Source organism: Haliotis cracherodii, unplaced genomic scaffold, assembly GCF_022045235.1.
Source record: "Haliotis cracherodii isolate W230 unplaced genomic scaffold, xgHalCrac1.p SCAF_2, whole genome shotgun sequence".
NCBI classification, from domain to species: domain Eukaryota; kingdom Metazoa; phylum Mollusca; class Gastropoda; order Lepetellida; family Haliotidae; genus Haliotis; species Haliotis cracherodii.
Window position 1 is genome coordinate 14,866,818 of NW_027266275.1, and position 20,683 is coordinate 14,887,500.

General features: G+C 36.0%; 1 protein-coding gene across 2 annotated transcripts in view; it reads left to right on the forward strand.

The window, feature by feature from the left end:
- The window catches only part of LOC139469842 (ras-GEF domain-containing family member 1B-like), a 152,344-nt gene that overhangs the window by 68,612 nt on the left and 63,049 nt on the right, over positions 1 to 20,683 (forward strand). The window contains exon 1 of one of the 2 annotated variants that reach the window (XM_071252149.1): positions 15,065 to 16,797. The exons of the other annotated variant lie outside the window; for it this stretch is intronic. Coding sequence (XP_071108250.1) covers positions 16,723 to 16,797 — 75 coding nt within the window. The 5' untranslated portion in view covers positions 15,065 to 16,722. Of the gene's footprint in view, positions 1 to 15,064; positions 16,798 to 20,683 lie in introns of those variants that run through there. 2 annotated transcript variants of the gene reach the window in all.

Genomic DNA, 20,683 nt, shown 5'->3' on the forward strand with positions numbered 1-20,683 from the left:
CTTTGCTGGTTGGTAGAATAAAATATTGTGAGGCACAATGTTTGGTAGTGAGGTCGGTAAGGATGACAGTCAAATAATTAATTCAAAATGGCGTTCATGTTCATTAATTATGTTTGGCGATCAAGAATCAAAAGGAAAGTAGATGTAGTAGAATGAAAGTATCAAATCCTGACTCTCCACTCCATCAACGTAGGCCGCTTCATCTCCCGCGCCATCTCTTGTTGCCCTAAGTATTTCCTCCTCTACGGTCCAGGTCAAGTGGTCTGGTCATGTGGAGATCACAAATAGATACAACAATTAACAAAATCCGAAATTTTCGGAAAATCCTATTTGGAAATACCAAATTTTGTTTACCCGTTCAAATGAAGCATGTGACAGACGGAACCGTGCACATGATTTCCTGAAAATGGCCACTTGATTATGTCATGGATCACGTACCCCCCTTACAAAACAGTTCCATGATGACCAAGCTAAAACTTGTAGCCTTGTTTCACTATTTGATTTCTGATGTAACATATCAAATGTTTAATCGTGTAAGTTTCAAATTCTATTATTGCCTTTAATTAGCTATTTCATCATTAATCATCTCAACTTTGTATGTTAGAGTGAACCCCCATTAAACCAAACACATATTTCCACTAAACTGACTGGATTAACAAATTGTCATCAATCATGGTTTCAGAGTTTAGTCCCTCTGTCCTACATGTCAGCATTTCAAGCACTAATCGTCTGCAACGTGGGCACTCCAGATTAACAGAGTCCAGACTAACAAGGTTACAGTGTAACTTAAAGTTTGCAATAACAGTCCTTTCCTATACAATCAGTGAAAGGGTACCCGGTAGGATGAGATGGTAATGTGACTGTTAACCTACTAGCACCTGACAGGAAGCTTGGGTTGCATACTCCCCATGGAGTTGATAAAGAAAATATTATTAAATATTAAGTCATATGCAAGTGTTTATCTAATTTTCTCATGAGCAATACTGTAGAGCAATAATTACCATGGCTTGTTTTTTATAGAACTGGGAATGTTTTCACTACCTTTTCACTAACACGACTTCGTGATATCCTGAGTTTACTAGACTGGGTTTCATCTTCACTTGGTGTGAATTAGAAGGAAGTAGTATCTTTTTAGTATGATCTAAGTTTGCTTGGTAGGAAGAATATAAACACTGCAATGAAAAAGACATTTTAAGTCCCTTTCCATATCTGTCTTCGGAGTTTTTGTATTATTGCATCCTTTACAGACTTAAGGGTTTTCTTAAACTTTAAAAAAGAAATCAAATATGACTAGTATGCTATCTTTTTTGTATGAAATCATGTTTTTATTAAATATATTGTTTTCCCATTTTGTATGAGGAAAGTTGCATTATTAAATTCAGACTGAGGTCAACCAGAGCAATATCTTCCTGTTGGAAAAAAAACATTCAAATAGTTTCAGTTTCTGTGCCATTGAACTTGAAGGAAACTCATCCAAGCAACTTTCTTTGCCTGTTTTCTAAGCTTAGATAAGGAAGATTGGAAAAAGTCCTTTGTTTGCACCAAAACCTGGAATGTTTCCAGAGTCGGTAGAAAATGAAGTCAAGTCCTGCCCTTCTCAAACACAACAAAATATGTGTGGCGTAATTTACTTGTACGGCAACTTTCTGAAAACATACAAAATTATCCGTTTATTTTCATGTCTGTTTGGAGAAGTGACAGACATATTGGCACCTCTCCATGTTTGTTTTGCACTTACATCAGCTTCCCCAAAATACTTTGTCAGATATGTATAAACTTGTTGTCCTCAGTTTGGGCCAACGTCAGTCTCTCATATTTTCATTTTGAATAACCCGCATGTCGCCTAGAACAACTGTGAGAGTCAATATTTTCTTTACTTAACTTTTATTGAACTTTTATATAATACTGGCTTCTCTCCAACAGTAATCTACAAAGCATCAATTTTTTTCAGAGTCACATCCTCCTCCACAGTCATAAATGTTGTAGTTAATGATTCAATGTTTTTATTGGATTCCAAAATGTACATATCTTCTCTTTGATATTGACAAGCCTGTCTATTTCACTTACAGCATGTTACCATAAGGTATGAATGTGTGAACAGACAATCCCTCTTCAGCCTTGAAATCTGCCTTGAAATCTTCGGCCCTGTGTTGTTTAACTTTATTTAAGTGGGTTCAGTTTGAGTTAATCATTATAAAAGCCTGATTTGAAGGAGCTTTGAGTCTTTGATCTGAAGCTATCTGTTGTTTATGAGCAAAAAAGGAAATAAATGCATACCAAATTAATGTTTTTAGAATTTAAATAGGCACTTATTGGCTCAGAATCCATTCCATTCTCTTTCTTATTGACTGCTTTTGTTGATACTTTAATTTGAAATGATGGATCCCATAATTTGAAATGATGTGTTTAGTGATATTTCATATTAAACTTGAATTGTGTGTATCTGTTGAAATGGCAATTCAAATATTGTGTAGACAAAGATTTCGTATATACATAAGTAGCAGATGGATGTCACGTCACGTCACGTCACGTCACGTCACGTCATGTCATGTCATGTCCATGTTTGGATTAGTAATAACTCATTAGCCATTGAGATGAGTCATAACAAAACATAGGACACAGTCACACCAGGAACGAAACTAAACTACAGTAAACTAATACTGTCGGACATCTGTATTTTATATATGTTCACTAAGTATACTATAAATCTCTTGTAAATTATTGTCAGCCCTAAATTTAAATGCAGCTTTTCCTTAAGCTTAGAGCAATGTACGCAATTTTTATATAAATCTGCTTAAATGGTATTTGACCTAGAAAATGCTTCAAAAAAATAATTATGCTTCTTACTGTCAAATTAAAAGTTATTCTCTGCCACAAAAAAAAGACATTGTTGCAAGATGTGTCCCCCTCCCCCACCCCACCCCAAAATATTCGGTTCCTAACCACTTGAATGAGTCAACTAGATCTTTCTTGAAGAGAAAAGTAAACAATCTTTATGGTAGTTTGTTGACTATTGCGATACCTGGTTTTAAGATTACGGCTAGTCTCTCTTACAGACCCTGATACAAATATATATCAAATACAGCCCATGCAAGTCTATAATGTTTGGCAAGTCTAGATTACTGCAGCATCTGAAAATGAAGAGAGTCACTGGGCTCCCTTTTATTATATTTTTATTAAGATAACTGAACAACTGTTTTTCCTGTACGATATGTTTATTTCAGAGACTAGATGTAAGTCTAGATTAAGGCGTATCATGCAAGTAACGTTTCAACAAATTTATGAATATTTTATCAATATTCGGTATACTCATGAAACCATAAACATATAGATAACAGGGTATAGGGTTACAACATTCAAGGCCTCAGTAACACTTTCCACAAGCTTTAGGATAGACATGTGGAGGACATTTCCAAACTGGATGGATCGGTAACTAAAATTATGTCCGATGTCCGATTCCACTGTTTTGACTTTGACCATATGTTGCCATGTTTTTTTCAGGTGAACAATTGAATTGCCATTGCATGTGTTTGTGGCAGGTGTTGGGGCAGGATTTGCTCTCCTTTTGTAGAACACCTGGTATCATCACTATTTGATGGTGATTCATAAACACATGCTTATGATATAGTCGGAAATGTACTATTGAATCTGCTTTTAGCAGATATTTCTTATGATTATGGAAATGATTTTGTGAATTTTGTTTACATAACTCATTCATTTATAAATAACTTCAATGTAATCCAACAACACATTAAGACTATATTAGATAACAGATGGAATTCAATTCTAAGATACCTCCGTTGTCAAATTGAAAATTAGGTCTTTTCAGCAGTTTCATTTTAAGATGTTATTTTAAAGAAGGTATAAAGTTTATGATATAATACATTGTCACCTTCAGGCAATGAGATGGATGTTAGTATACAGAGATAAGTTTTACAATCACAGCACATCTTCAGGCGAAATATAGAAGATTTATATGACAAAATCACTTTCATTCTCCCCTTAAGCAGCAGCACATCTACAATGCTTTCTTGATCTTTATTTGTAATTACAACAGAAAACAACAAACACTTCCCTTCTGTTTGAAGAGAAAGCTGGTAATTTGTGGAGGCAATTTTGTAGACGCTGCACCTGAAACACCTGAGTACCTGCCAGAGCTATTATCGTTAAGGTGGAACACACACCTGAGTTTTTACTACAGGTTTTGTTTGTTTGTTGTTTAACGCCGCACTCAGCAATATTCCAGCTATATGACGGCGGTCTGTAAAATAATCGAGTCTGGACCAGACAATCCCGTGATTAACATCATGAGCATCGATCTACGCAATTGGGATCGATTACATGTATCAACCAAGTCAGCGAGCCTGAACACCAGATCCCATTAGTCGCCTTTTACGACAAGCATAGTCACCTTTTACGGCAAGAATGGGTTGCTGAATAACTATTCTACCCTGGAATCTTCACGGGTCTTTTACTACAGGTGAAGAATGTATCCTGGTAACATTTAGTGAAGCATGTGTATGATAATTGTTTATCATAGTGATTACAGATATTAGTTGATTTTGAAAAAGCATTTGAAACCTGACTTTCCTCAAAATTTGTTTTTTATTCATTCAATGATGAAAGGTATGTAAAGATTTAGCTCACCTGGCCTGGTGAGTCAATCATAGCAGTCACAATGAACATAAACAGCTATACTCCTCAAAAGAAGTTAAGGACCACCTGATTCTTTCATATTGCTACATGTATAGTTAATCTTTGATGGCATGACGGATTTACTATAATAATAAAAGAATCTGGTGATCCTTAACTTCTTTTGAGGAGTATATATCCTGAAATACTGTAATAGAGAAACGTGTAAACAGTAGAAGATCTATTCAAGTACCAATCTCATTAAAATCAGACCTTAGTTCTCGCTACCGCTAAACAAAGATGTGAGGACATCCCATTACGGGTCACGTCAGACCGACCTTGCGCGAACTTTGACGGACCAATGGAATGACCAATCAGAAGGCAGCTTTCTCGTGCTTTACGGCATTAATTTCAAATTGGCGATTACGCTTCGAAACATATTTTGACAAATTCTCGATTACAAATTTGAAACCTGAACCAAAAAAACCCATTCTGGAATGGCTAATAGATGGTCAACCCGTAAACCCGTAACTATCGTTCAGAATACCCCATGTTAAAGTTTTCGAGGTTGCATGATTAGAAATCACATTCCGACTGTCACTTTCATAATCTGGTAAGCGACGCTCTGATTGATCGGATGAATGGTCGTTCTGACGTGACCCCTAATGGGATGTCTTGTGATGTTTGTTTAGTGGTAGCGAGAACTAAGATCTGATTTTTATGAGATTGTTCAAGTACCAACTCAAGATATTCAAAGTATGGTATGTTGACAGTCAGTAAAACCTCAAACCCTTAGTTATTTCAAAGTAGACACAATTTATGGATAACAACTCTATTTTACTGTAATGATGACATTTCGGTATATATCCTTATAACATTGTCAAGTGACATAAGGATCAACACCAAAACGTCGCCATAACAGTAAAATAAAGAATTTGTTATTCATAAATTGTGTCTACTTTTTCATCCGTCAACTTTAAAGAAATGCCTATCATACAATTAAAAAAATCATTTGTTTCTCATAACTTTATTTGTCCGATCTTAATTTTATATTATATTTAGATTCTCAACCCGTGCAACCTCAATTCACAATAGTACCAATCTATAAGGCCTGTATTAGGAATTAATTACAGTTATTCTGGTAATCAGGATGGGCGATGTAAACAAGTAAAACATCTGTGGATTGGTTGTCAAAGGTGCCCCAATTTGCTTTGCAGAGTTGCCTCCCTTACGTATGCTGAAACTTATGCATGGTTTTGGGTTCAACTCCAAGATTTTCCTGATTATGTTTCTAGGTTTGTTAGCACCATATTGATTCTCTTGGGTTCGGTGAAGTGGTAAACATCTACGACCTTCGTTACTTCAGGCTTACTGCCCACGAGCAGACATTGTGTAATATAACTGACATACCGTATTTGACGTAATAAGCGCCCAGGGCGCTCTCAAAATTAGAAATAGGGTGCTCTTATTAGAATATTATTTTGGTGAGAGAAAAACAGAGTTGAAAGATAAATTTTGTGGTTTATGCTGACAGCCTGAAATGTTTATATACGAGAGATACATTTTCCAGAATTTAATCGCCCATAATTAAGGGTGTATATAACACACGAGTGCGTATTATACACGAATAAATAAGTGTTGTGTACATTGATCAATCGGAAGGGTGCTAATTGGGATTATTCACTAGACAATATATTATCAAATATTGCTGTGGGCGCTTATTAGAGCGGGGCGCTTATTACGTCGAATACGGTAGTTGTAGAGTATTAAACCTACTCACACACCCTCTGTATCTGTCTGATGAAAGGACATTGGAATGAGCCTACATTCCAGACTATCTGTTCTGTGCAAAGCCTTCCACACAAATTGTTTTTTCTCTTTCAAATGAACATTTTTTTCCTTTCTGGAAGTTGATAAATGTGTTGATTTGCTTGGGAATTAGTGATAAAATTGCCAGGATATTCCTGGTAGTGATTCAAAGAAGCTATTTCTTCTAAATCTGAAAAAAATATTGATCTGAACTGCTCAACTGGTTCTAGTTCAACAGTTAAACTTTGAATGAAATCATGTCAAATTAATTTAATCCAATCAAAATATTTATTTTGTTTTGATATTATACAACTTTTACAAGTCGTGTCCAGAACATGTGTGTGTGAAAATTCACACATGGGATTGACACCTTGCGTAAGTTATTCCTTGTCTGTGATTGGTCGAAGGGAGGCTGACCTGTCTGAGACAATTAAATATGTCAACATTGAAAGGAACTCGAAAAGTGATTGACAATGTTGATGTATAGATTCAGTCACATTCGGCAAACATTCCTGGCAAATAAGACCTTGCCGACCTCCTGGATCTCCATGGTGGTTCTCCACCATTCCACGTGCTTGAATGCTGAATTTACAAGTCAAGGGAGAAAGAATTTGGAGGGAAACCCCTAGAACTGATCACAGAGCATGAAGCCTGCCAATTTACAGATATCTGATATTCGTGAGCAGAGGACAAACTTTCAGTGTGAAAAAGTTCAATGGGATAATTATGGCTTAGCTCTATATTTCCAAGGCAATTAGTTACCCAATAATTGAAATGTTGGATTCAATTTAACAATTTTCCCATAATATTGATTTCATTCACCCTTATTGAGTTTTAAAGTTTTTAAATAAATTTAGTTTTTTGAATTTGTACATTTAAAACCAAAATGTCATCTTTGATTACAGAACCAATTTTTTATATGGAGAGAAAATTTAATTTCTGAAACAGGCACTTATGAGAAATTACTTTTTAATGCAAGAGTTTTAACTTAATTTTAACACTCAAATAAGCACTAGGCGTTCATGACACGAGAAGGTTGACTTTTTTACTCGTTGACATTTCTTTTTGATGTGTGCAAGAAAGACTGATGCCAGGGCTTTCAGCTTATATTAAAACTGAAAAGAACATTGGGATCTGCCAAGGAGATGCTTGGCTTTTTATCTCTAGGTGTTTCTTTATGCAATGCTAGAAAATAAGATGAAGTCACTTAAAGCGTTCCCATCACATTGTGCTTTTCTGTGAGCGGCATCGCAAAGTGTACTGGATTGCCTGCTTAATGCAATCAGCTTCAGATAAGAAAAAATCAATACATAATGTTATTGATTTCCTGCCTGTTTACATTCATGCAATATGTATGAGTTACATATACAATAATGAAACAAATATCCTGATATGTATGATGCCTTCATTGAAATTGACGTCCATTAACCGTAATTCATTTCTGTGCATCGTACCACAGACTCAGTCAATGTGCAAAGTCTAGCATGGGCTATTTACGTGACGTCAAATATCAAAGTGAAATGTACATGATGTAAATATGAATAGTACCATTAACTTTTGATGGTCGTTGTACTGGTTTTTTATTTGTATATTCATGTTAAAGTCACAAACAGCATGACCATAATTACAAAGTGTAGGAAATTAACGTCATTGGCCATAGACAGCTATGTTATGTTTACATAGTCATGTATGGGCGGTTTACACATCAATGCAATAAACGTCATGAAATGTACGTCATATGGTCTGAAATTAACACCATTAAGACCAGGGCATTGGTAAGCCTCCCACCAAACACTGAGTTATGTACATAGTTTTTAGCGACAGATGATATCAATCAGAAATTACATTGTTCGTCAATTTGGCTGTTAGGTAAACACTTATTTCATGCAATAAACCAATCTGACTTTGTTCCTAGTGATAATTTGTTGATATTCTCCTGGTAGAGTTGTGATAAATGACTACTTGATACACAGTCTCTTTGTAGAGTCTGATAGAACAGTGGTGGCGATGTGGTGCTGATAGGTTTAGGAGAAAGCTTGTTTATTTATGGCTGTACAGAGCATTTGTATGACTTGGTCTGGTATTGACAAGGAAATAGATTGGACTCTGTCGTGAGGCTGATCAAGTGTATTAAAACAAACTCATAGAACTGCATACCATAGGACAACAGGCATTGTCTTATAGCATCCTTCATATAGGTGGATTTGCCAATCTAGTCAATCTCAGTCCCAGAACCATATTATTTTATAAGCAAGTCTTGAATTTCCACATGTTCCGAACTGAATCTCCCATCTCACTAGGGCTTCTATTCAATTTAAATGTTGTTGCTTTTTCAATCAATTATAGATTTTCAGAAACTAATCATTAAGCGCCTGCAGTTCAGATTTTTATAGATGGGCTTTTTTATGTCATTCTCATATGTTTTTCTTTATGTAAAAACGTAATCATGCATTCATTAATTGGATGAAACTATATAAAATCCTGCAAACGAGTAGACAAATATTTGAGTAGCGTTTCTTTATGGAGGTCGGGTGAGTGAGGACAAATCAACCATATTATCTATTTTCTTAACTTGTAGGGTTAACCATTATCAAGATATGTTTTTATGTTGGCTGTATTTTACATCAGATTACGCATATATTTTTTACATAAAAATGTACATTTGTTCAAAGCAATGGTCATTCGTGGCACTGTGGATAATAGAGTATATTTTATAGTTGAAGAATGAGAGATAACATCCTTGTTTGCATTAATTGTGTACTGAGCGACACTCCTGTTCAAGAAAATTGAGTAAAACTAAGTTCATACACATCTAATGGGGGTTTCTCTTGACAAGTCTGTCCAAATATTGCTTGCTATGGTATTCAGATACACTGACCAACTGTGTTTTATTGCTACATGAAGTAAAAAGATAGCAATCTCATAGGGACTGTAAAAATACTTTTATATAACTTTTTACACATACTTTTATTAATACTTCTAATAAAATAGGAGAGTTATATAATTGAGAGCATAAATACATGATTTTTTTTCATAAACATTACACAATTTGCATTTGTTGATATACCGGGTACATAATTGAAGCCCATTTCTGGTGTCCCCTGCCGTGATATTGCTGGAATATTGCTAAAAGCAGCGTAAAATCAAACTCACTCACTCATTCACATAATTAAGTTGAATTATGTTATCTCTTGATGTTTCCTATCATGGGTGTTCTCTCTGTCCTTTCATGCTTCTAATAGGTTTTTTATATAAAACAGAACAAAAGTTGTAATAATTAAAATATTCTGGGTTTTTTTATTATCTGTTCATCTTTATTCTTTATCCTTCCCCCAGTCTGTTTTGTCTCATTTACTAATAAAAGCTTTTTTCCATAATCCATGAATCAATTTCCAAATTTGATCAGTGCCCAGAATACATTACTCTCGAACCTTGACTTCAAAAACCAAAAAACAAGATAAAGTGCACTTGGTGAAAAAACAGAATATCAAATGAGAGACTGAATCATCAATCATATTTTTTGAAACATTTAATAAACATGCTGGAATCTTGTAGAATCCAAACCAGTCGAATTGAGGAAGACAGGTAGTTGATCAAATTGTTGTAAAGACTGTCCATTCTGGCAGCACATCCAAACTGAAATTTAACTCTAGGCTAAACTAATTTGCATGATTTCCGGAATTTTGAAGCAAGACTGTTGTCTTAAAACGCTTCCTCCATGTTGAGGGACAGAACAAAGAAACTGCATGCAATGGATTGATTTTACAATTAGCCACTTGATGTCCACATAGGCTTGGGAGGTATTACAGTCAGCTATGGACCTGAGTTTATGACAAAATTTGATGGAGTAACAGATTAACAAAGATAGAGCCTTGGGCTTCGTCAAGGCAGACATCAAAAGAAGCAATTTAGAACAAAGGGCTTATAATCATGATTGAAATTACGGTTTTGTGGAAAGCAGAACCATGGTGAAAGCTTGGACTGGCGTTGACATGAGGAAATGATTTTGTCTCAGTGAACTCCTCCAAAAAACATTTATTATTCTGGTCCAGTGACTGTTTCCGGTCTGTGATGCAATTAATTTAAAATAATTTGATTAAAGTTTCAAAATTGAATTTTGTAATTGGAATTAATGATTGTTTATGAGGAATGAATTTTATTCTTTCAATGCACTTTCATGCACTGATAACATATTCAATGCCTAGGGAAAGATTTGTAAAAATTTAATTTCATATTTGCAAAAAAACACCAATAATTCACCAAATGGTACAATGATTTTGGGGTCATACAGTTTACAACACTTTGTAAAGTAGAAAGTTTGATGAAATCAATACACAGCTGTAGTAAGGTTATAGATATGAACCAAATATCCTTAATGATTTAATGGTTATCATTATATGCGCTAAATCATAAGGATATAAGATTTGATTCCTGTTATATCAATGATCAGGATATAATCAAGTTTGGTACATACCGGTACCAACATCAGGTCCTTTAGGGGATATTTACCTTGATGTTAATTGCAATATTGAAGTGTCAATACAAAGTATCGTCAGTTTCCTGTTATGTGAGTGGCATGTTTTTACAGACATGTACATATCCTGTTATTGACAGGCGTGGGAGGCAGGTGGGAGAGACGTACAGGCGGTTCCACGGAACGTCGCTGGTTCAGTCATTAGTTTGACGGCACTATGTCTTGAATATGCTTTAAAGGAAGGATATTGAAGAATATAATTTGGAATAAATGTCGGTTTTGAAATGAGTTAAAATATTAGATGGAAACATGTGTCATATTATCAGTAGGGCTGAAAGAAGGAAATGTGAAGAACAGATGTAACCATATGATGGTCAATATACTGCTCATTTCTGTATGCTAATTAGGATCTTATCATGGTTTCAGCATTTATTTTCATTTTTAATGGCTTCCATCAGGAATGAATTCATTTTCATTGCCGCATGTCTTAAACATTAGATATTTTAAGTATTTTTAACGTACCTGATTATTGTTGAAGTCAGAAATACAAAACATTTATTACCCTGCAGTGATGCAGATATCAGGCACTCCCAGCATGGGTATTGGCTAAAAATAACTTAAGGTCACTAGTCATTGAAATAATCCATATCTTCATATGTAAAACTGTATTAGAGTAGGAACCAGATTATTTGAGAAGGGTTTCAAATTGTTATATGACACAGAGGTTGTGAATTGGTAGGAGTGAGCGAGTATGGTTTTATGCCGATTTAGCAATATTCCTTCAATAATATGCGAACAACACCAGAAATGGGCTTCAATCATTGTACCCATGTGGGGAATCGAACCCGGCCTTCGGCGTGATGAGCAAATGCTTTAACGACTACTCTACCCAACCTCTCCCACATTGGCAGGAACAGAGATATACCTCTGTGTAGAGTTAGGCAAATCAGTTGTACACGCAAACATGTCAAGTCTTTAATATTACTATTATATTAATGAATGCAATCTCATTAAAATCAGATCTTAGTTTTCGCTACCGCTAAACAAAGATCTGAGGACATCCCAGTACGGGTCACGTCAGAACGACCTTTTCCGAATTTTGACCGACCAATGAAATGACTGACAAGAAATCGACATTAGCCAATCTGAAGGCAGCTTTCTCGAGCTTTACGACACTAGTTTCAAACTGGCGACTACGCTTCGAAACATATTTTGACATATTCACGATTAAAAAAAATTAAAACTGATAAGATGAACATTCTGGAATGGTTTATATATGGCCTAGATTGTATGGATATAATCATAAAACCTGTAACTGTCATTTGAAATACCCCGTGTTAAATATTTCGTGGTTGCATGATTAGAAAACACATTCCGACTGTCACTTTCATGATCTGGTAAGCGATGCTCTGATTGGTTGGATGAAAGGTCGCTCTGATGTGACCCTTAATGGGATGTCCTCAGATCTTTGTTTAGCAACAGCGAGAACTAAAATCTGATTTTAATGAGATTGTTAATGAATGATGATGGCTATGTGACTTATATCAAACATTCAAACACAAAAGTAAGTGTTATGATGACTGTTAATAACAAAGACATCACAAGAGAATATATTCCCACTCAAACTTTTATCCTGCAATGAAATAAATTTCATTTCCTTATATCAGGATAGCGTTCTTTCAAACATGTGAAGTAAATCAATTTTATAGGACAGATATACTATAATTGTTTTCTTCATAAAAGTTTTGACATAGACATGTATTGGAGCCAGAATATATAATAACTTGACGTGCAGCAAACTCATGAATTCCATGTCGGTATTCATTCTATCAAACCATTCTATATCTATTTCAGTCTCAGATCATTACCTTCATGCTCAAAATATCATTCAGTTTATTTAAACAGTTACAAGTATTTTCTTACTGCTTTGAGGCTAACTAGTATTGATTGTCTCACCATAAACAATTCATGGCCAATGAAAGAAATCCTTCTGTCGAGAACAGATCCATTGTGCAACAAATCTATTTTTGCCCGGGACAATAAAGGTGATTTATTATCAAGTGTACTGGTTCTATTACACCATCCACAAGACACTCTCAAGGAATCAATTGGATAAGAATGGTAAAGGAATGCCACACTAAACTATCGACTGGAAAAACTTCGGAGAGTTTGCTCCATATTTGGGCGCTGCTTTGACGTTATTGGTTCCAAAAATGGTCAATTATCTGGGAATTGCAAAGTGTAATTTGTTCCAGACCGGACAAGGGTCATGACTGTGCCAAAGTGAAGTAATACCAGTTATAGGCATCTTTGTGATGTAGAACAACAAATATGTCTGTTGGCTAAGAAGTCTGATGAACCATTGTTACAAGTGGACTTTTGTCCGAGTCTACTCAACAGTTATAGGTCTCTGTGTTGGTGTATGGTATTAACATTGCTGGAATGTTTGCTTTGAAGTTATTCAAGACAAATTGGATCTGTGATTAAACAGTTGAAAATAGTGCTGTATGTGTGAGCTAATAATTCTTTTATGATTGGAATGTGGTGGAAATACTGTCTTGAGACTCTGTCGGGCTGAAAAACATGCACTGGTGCGGAAACTGCTGAATCGTGAATCGAATATTGTCAGATTTATAACCACCAGATCAAAGAATCCTTTAAACAATTACGCAAGCTGAGACACCTAATATGCTAATATGCTGCCTGCTCACAAAGATTGTTAAATTTACCGCTGGAAATAATTAACTCAATTTCCCTTTCTAAAGAGTAAAGTCAAACTGCGTTATCATTTTTTTCAAATGTAATCAATGTTTAAATTATAAACCTGACATTTCTGTGACCTTTGGGAATATGAGAGAAAAAAGTGAGTTTTTGTGTGCACGGAGTACACAATGTCTACTCAACCATTCAAATAGCGCCTTTATTCCTTAATCTGCTAAGGGTTGAGATATGAGTTTGTGATGACCAGTGGTGGACAGGTCAGCACTCATGCTGTCCCTGCATAGTGAAAGACAGACATTGTGTCCAGTGGAATGTGAATGTCCACAATGAGGGGTGGAGGGTCAGTGGTCAGTCCAGATTTTCCTATCATACTCCGCTTTTCTCTGTCAAGTTTGCTTTGTCAGGTAAAGCCTTTCACCGTATACAGAGTTCCCTCATGCTAATGTCTGCTTTGATTCATGCTTGAGATCTTCATACACCACTGAAATTTGTTGGGCTGGTGCGATAAGGCACCAAGCTCGGGATTACTTTCAAGCGAAGTGAAGAAATTTGATTGGATGTGATGTTTTTGTTTCTTGATGCTGATGTGGTCATTTCGGACTGCTAGCATCTTAAGGGATGCTGACAGACTTGAATTTGAATTGATGCGCAGATGAGGTTGTGAAAAGTGCACCACTTCCTAGAGGCAGATCATGATTAAACATCAAAGGCAGTTTTTGGAGCTGAGTTGACAAGGCTGTAATTCTAGCACTCAGACACACTTTGAACGGTATTCATCCAGCTTGGATTTCATGGAGAGACACATTGCATGATTAAAACTTAATACTTAATACTACCCATAATTAGATACACAGTTCCCTGGCTGAACAGTTCGTGTTCTGTAATGCGCAGAGTATGTGACTTTACCCACATCATATTAAAACTCAGGATATCCTGAATGAATGTGCAAGTTTGAATCAAAGAGAATCAAAACTATTCGTCATTGTTTTAAAGTGCGAGGACAGTGAATATGCACACACACACACACAACCATTAGCTCTTGTGATCTGGTTTAAACCTGACTCTCCAGCCAGCTATAATTATCTTGTCCTGAGGAAGTGAGACGGCTCAAAAATATCTGCGGTGACAGAGCCTTGAGTTGTGGGTAAAGTTCAGAAGTCACTGTCAAGCGTGGTTGCCTTCACAGGGGGACACTCAGGTGCAACATCAGTGTCGTACAACCCTGTACGGAGCTCCAGGGATCAACAGCTATTGGGATTCAAATGGTATCTTCGCCTCTCGTTGGGACGAGCTTAGATGTCCTATCACCCCCTGGGCAGGTGAACATCGAAATATGTCAGCTTGATTTGAGTTCTCTGATGTAATCGTGCATATTATGATACACCTGGAGTATGTATTGCAGCTACTGAAACCGACAGTGTTTACCAGGTAGATCAAGTGGTGGTGTAAGCCACAAAGTGGATGGTCGCAACTTGAATTGTTTGCCTGGTTGCAGGTGTGAATGTTTGCAGCTCAATTAATATGCAGGATCTGTAGACGTGGAAAGTTTTACAGTGAGAAGTTCATGGCCGTAAAAAGGGTTTGGTGATTACATCATTCAAGAGTTTGAGGATCTTCATGAACATTGTAATGCATGACAGATCCTGTTGTCAGCGAGTGCAGATTTTTTGCAGTTGCATTGGTGCATATTAAGTCCTGCTAAGTGTTGATATAACTGACAAACCTTTGATTCCATGATCAAGCAGACCTCATAAGCTGATAAGAAGCTCTACGTCAGGAGACGTTTCTTTTTCGTGCCAGCATGTGTTATGTCATGGGGAAATTACTTCCTAGTAATTACTGTCTTTGACTATTTTCGCAGAAATAATATGTATTTTTATGTCTTCTTTGATGACTTGTCTGTTTAATTCATCTGTATGGATAAGTTTTCATTTTCATGCCATGATGTCTGGCAAACTTAATGAACTTTTCATATAGCATCTTTTTAAGTGAAACTTGTATGACGCATATGGAGTAGTAATCAAACAACAGACCTGATGGCTTGTCAGCATATATGATCTTGTAATACATAGCTGACATCTGGTGACGTGCATTGCAAGAGGATTATTCTTTTGCTGTGGAAATCAATCTGTGTCTGAAGACCATAGACATACACTTGATTTTGGAAAAGCCACTGGCTAGCAATTATTGTGGCATTTCTGAAACTTGCGTGATATCGGATTAATCTTCATCATATGCAAATCAGACGTCACGGCAAGGAAGTACAAGGACTATATTGTGAAGCGTCAACTGAGAAGCTGAGCACATCAAAGTGAACTGATTGACATGGGATCATAATCTGTAGGTGTGACATAACCGTATGGACAGATAACGAGAAATCAACACCTGTCTGTTTCACTTGTTGTGGGTGTTTTGCCTGTCGTCACAAAGAGTGGTGTACATATCTGTAAGCCAGCTGTCACAAGGATTTTGAAAGTGACGTGATATGTACATGAATTTGGTGAAGGAAATGTAAACAATCTGGGACCTTGGTGTATAATCCAAGAAATCTACATGCTATTGACGTCATTTGAAATAGACATTTGACAGCTGTTGAAATATACATAAAAAGTGTATACTTCATGAGATCCTATCCATCTGGCTGATTCAGTGTTACATGCGTACATACTGGCCGTGACATTCTTTTACACTGACAGGAATTGTTTTTGAAATTTTGACACTGATTAATCACATTTTTTTGGATTTGAAAGGTGACTGGAATTTGTTTACAGTTTTTCGGAATCATAACACTGTGACGTTGGATAGGCCTCCACAGTGGTTAATGAATTGGATGTATTTCATTAACACCTGACGTCCAACCAAGTGTCTCTGACCTTCCCATCAGTGGTAGCCAGTGTTTATCTAGGTTTATTAAGCAAGTCTGGAGTGTTTTATTGTGTTGTGACAGGTTGACGTGGCCTGAAATAGACGAACTATGAAATACACGCAATAAGTCTGTCCCAGGAGTGATGTAAACTTGCTTATCGACAGATTTACTGCTCTGTTATATTTCTCTGTGTTGTTTTGTGGACATTACACCGAGGACAATGTCATCCCTCGGTCGCCATCCAAGCTGCATCCACTTTCCTAAGTTGGAGAAACTCCACCGGTTGCTCAGAAAGGTAAATAACGTAACTGATGTTTTATCAAAATGTTTTATGTTTGAGTGAGTATGGTTTTACGCCTCTTTTTGCAATATTCCAGCAATATCACGGCAAGGGACATCAGAAATGGGCTTCACATATTGTACCCATGTGGGGAATCGAACCCGGATCTTCGGCATGATGAGCGAATGCTTTAACCACCAGGCTATCCCACCGCCTCTTAATGTTTGAGATATAAGAAGTGATATCAGATGCCTCTCAGATTACCCTCTTTTATTTCTCATTCTTTAGGTTTAAAATGGTGATAGATGTTGTTATCTTTAAAGACATGAAACTTATATGTGTAACAGCTTCTTTATTTGTAACAACAATTCAGAGATACTCCTTGCCCCTGCATCAGTGATGGGTAGTGGGGTAGTTTAGTGCCCCGGGTTCGGTTCCCACATAGGTACCAATTTCTGGTATCCCCGGCGATATTGCTGGGATATTTGTAATAGTGGCGTAAAACAATACTCACCCACCAACTGACTCTGCAGATGAATATCTGTAAAAGTTTCATCGTTCATTGTATTTCAAACTCCTCCCTGCCTATCATTGTGTGGTCCAGTTCTATATATGTGCTTGCATACATTGAGGATGTTAGTGAGTGAGTTGGATTTTTAATGCTGCTTTGGACAGTATTCCAGTGATATCATGGTGTGTTAGCTTAATGTGAGAGTAAAACCTGACGTGATGCAGGTCATAGATGTTGCCTACTTTGGTGAAACCCACAAGTAGGGGTATTGTGCTCGCAAACCTAGAAACACTATCGGGATTTGAAACCACAATCATAGTTTCCTGGCATGCCCAAGGGAAGCAACTCTGCATAATGAATTGCAGCGCCTTAGAACACCCAGGGTCACCCGTGGCCTCTTAAATAATGTTTAGACTGAGATACTTGAATACATGTTGATGGCACATTTACAAAAAAAATCAACAGAAATCATTGTTTGGTTCATTATGATGCATCATTTTTTGCTTTAACACATAATTTTTTATTGTTTTATCGTTTTTATTGATTTATCCGTCATGTATTTGATACTCAAAATCTACAGTACTGTACTGAGCTGGTTTTGTTGCTATAACCATGTCAAAGATATGAAATTGATATTTTATCCTACAAATATTGTATTTGTAAATATCTGTCAACTTCATTAATTGAGTTGTTAGCTCATGACAAGAGTATAAACAGAATATAAACAGAATATATATTTTTCTCGTGATGAAACGTTACATCAGCGTGTTACATTGATCAAAGGTTGTACTGTATAACGAAATACCCAATTATACCAGCAGCCTTAATTGACAACAAATAAGCCATGAAATACCTCAAGGGGTTAATGTGTCAATATTGATAATCAATTTCACATGTTCTACCCAATACCCTACGAGAAAGTGTAAACACCATGTGAAATAAGCGTAGGTGTTTATGGGCTGATAACGTCATTAAGACTCCAAGCCCTTAACTCTTATCTGAAAATGACTGAAATTTATACCCAATTACAGAGTTATAAACAAGCTATGGATGACCCCAGGAGCTATGTTAGTGTAATGGGTGGGAATTGACCTGGTCGAAAGTGCTGGTCAATATTTGGAGGAAACAAGCAATAATAATTTATTGTAGGTGATAACTACATCCATTTCCTTTTGAGATGAGAATGGATGCAGGCAATATTCTTCAACTAGAGTTTAGCTCACCTTATCAGTGCTACAGAATGAAGTGCTGGTACTGAATCAGCTAGTTAACATCCATTTCCTTTTGAGATGAGAATGGATGCAGGCAATATTCTTCAGCTAGAGTTTAGCTCACCCTATCAGTAGTTTAGAAAGAGATGATGGTACTGAATCAGCTACATAACATCCATTTCCTTTTGAGATGAGAATGGATGGATGTAGGCAATATTCTTCAACTAGAGTTTAGCTCACCCTATCAGTGGTTTAAAATGAGGCGATGGTACTGAATCAGCTACATAACATCCATTTCCTTTTGAGATGAGAATGGATGCAGGTAATATTATTGTCAGACAGAAGTTAGGCATTGATAGATCTTCCTGTATCAGCTGTTCTTGTTAATGCTGTATATATGGACACTGTATCACATAGGATACATCAGGATCGGTATTTCACACTAGACTGACGTTTAATTCAACACTAGTTTTTAGCTCACCTTATTCAGGACTGAGGATGAACCTTGATGCTAAATCCTATCAGAAAATTACAGTTTGGCAAATGCAATCTCTGTAAAATTAACCATTAGGATGAAATTTTCTCTTATCCTGTTTTTGTTCAATATTCAGGTTTATATTCTATATAATAGGAGTATAGTAATTCTACAATTAGCTGAAGTTTCAGATAACCATGTGATGTAGGTTTAGGCTTCTGACACATTTATATATTAAATTACTGAAGGTCATTTGAAGGATAACCACCATCAAGCATGTGAAGACAACACATTGTTCACAGTTTCACTGACTTCATGCAACATCAGAATTTTTAAGCTCATGAGTCAATACAAAAAAAGCAAAATTTCAATTTTTGTTTTTGCTTATTCAATCAATTCATTCTCCTGTCTTATCATAGATATTTAACAGTTGAAAATCATATCCTCTTGTTTTTCAAACATCTGTCCGATTGCTATGATAATTAATTTTCACACATACCCTTACCAACCCTTATATACTCCCCATGGAGCTGAGAATGTAATTTGATTTTATATTATCTATCAACTGGAGTAATTATAATGCCCCAGTACTTATATACTCCCCATGGAGCTGTGAATGTAATTTGATTTTCTATTAACCATCACTTTGGGAAATAATGATGCCCCAGAACTTATATACTCCCCATGGAGCTGAGAATGTAATCTTAATTTATATTTATCCATCAACTTGGGAAATAATGATGCTCCAATACTTGCATACTCAACAGGAAGTTGAGAATGAAGTTTTTGTTTATATGTATATTAGAGATTTTGACGAAATTTAAGTTAGAAAGGTTAAAACTGAGACTTTCCAAAATGTCCAAGTTTGGTTTTACAGCTGAAAGTAGTGTTAATGTGTGGCTATATCTTCTGTAGTCGCTGCAGTTAAGGAGCCGATGCTATCAAACCCCTGGACAATATCCTACATGTGATAGCAATACATGCCATTATGATACAGAACATATTTATCTCGGAACACCTGTTTATTTGCCCAGAACACAGTTCTGAGAGAAAGGCCATACTACGCAGAACATTATACCAACATAATACAACAGATTGATAAATATAGCAGCGTGGGCTACAAGCTTTGTTTCACTCGTACATGTTGATTTCAAGGAATCCATTGTTCAACAAATACTAGATGGATATAGCATATTCTACTCATTACTCATATCGACTGAAGGAAATGACACGTCAACAGCAGTGTGAAATGTCTTAACCTACGGATTACATCTTAGCCGGCATACAGGGAATAAAGGCCTTGATATACAAAAATTCATGAAATAATCCAATTTTTATTTTACTTTTTTAAACCTATTCGATATTTAACAACTAAGTTATTTTTTTATTCAAGACCAATTTCATTTATTCTTATTCTTGGTCAGAATGTCTAAAGAAGAAGTTAGAATATAAATAAAAAGATGTCAGGGCTGATTACAGGTTAATATTGTATGAAAAAAACTATCATTATTAGTAATATAAACAAAACGATGTGAAGAAAACATATTTTCAATCAAAAACATTTTTTTTCATTTTTTCTTTACTTTACAAACAATAAAGAATAAGAAACATCATTTAGATGTTTGCAGCAGAATGAAGCTGCAAATTAAAAAAGGTCACTTACAGCTTAGGTTAATTACACTCATTTGTAAGCTGCATATATGT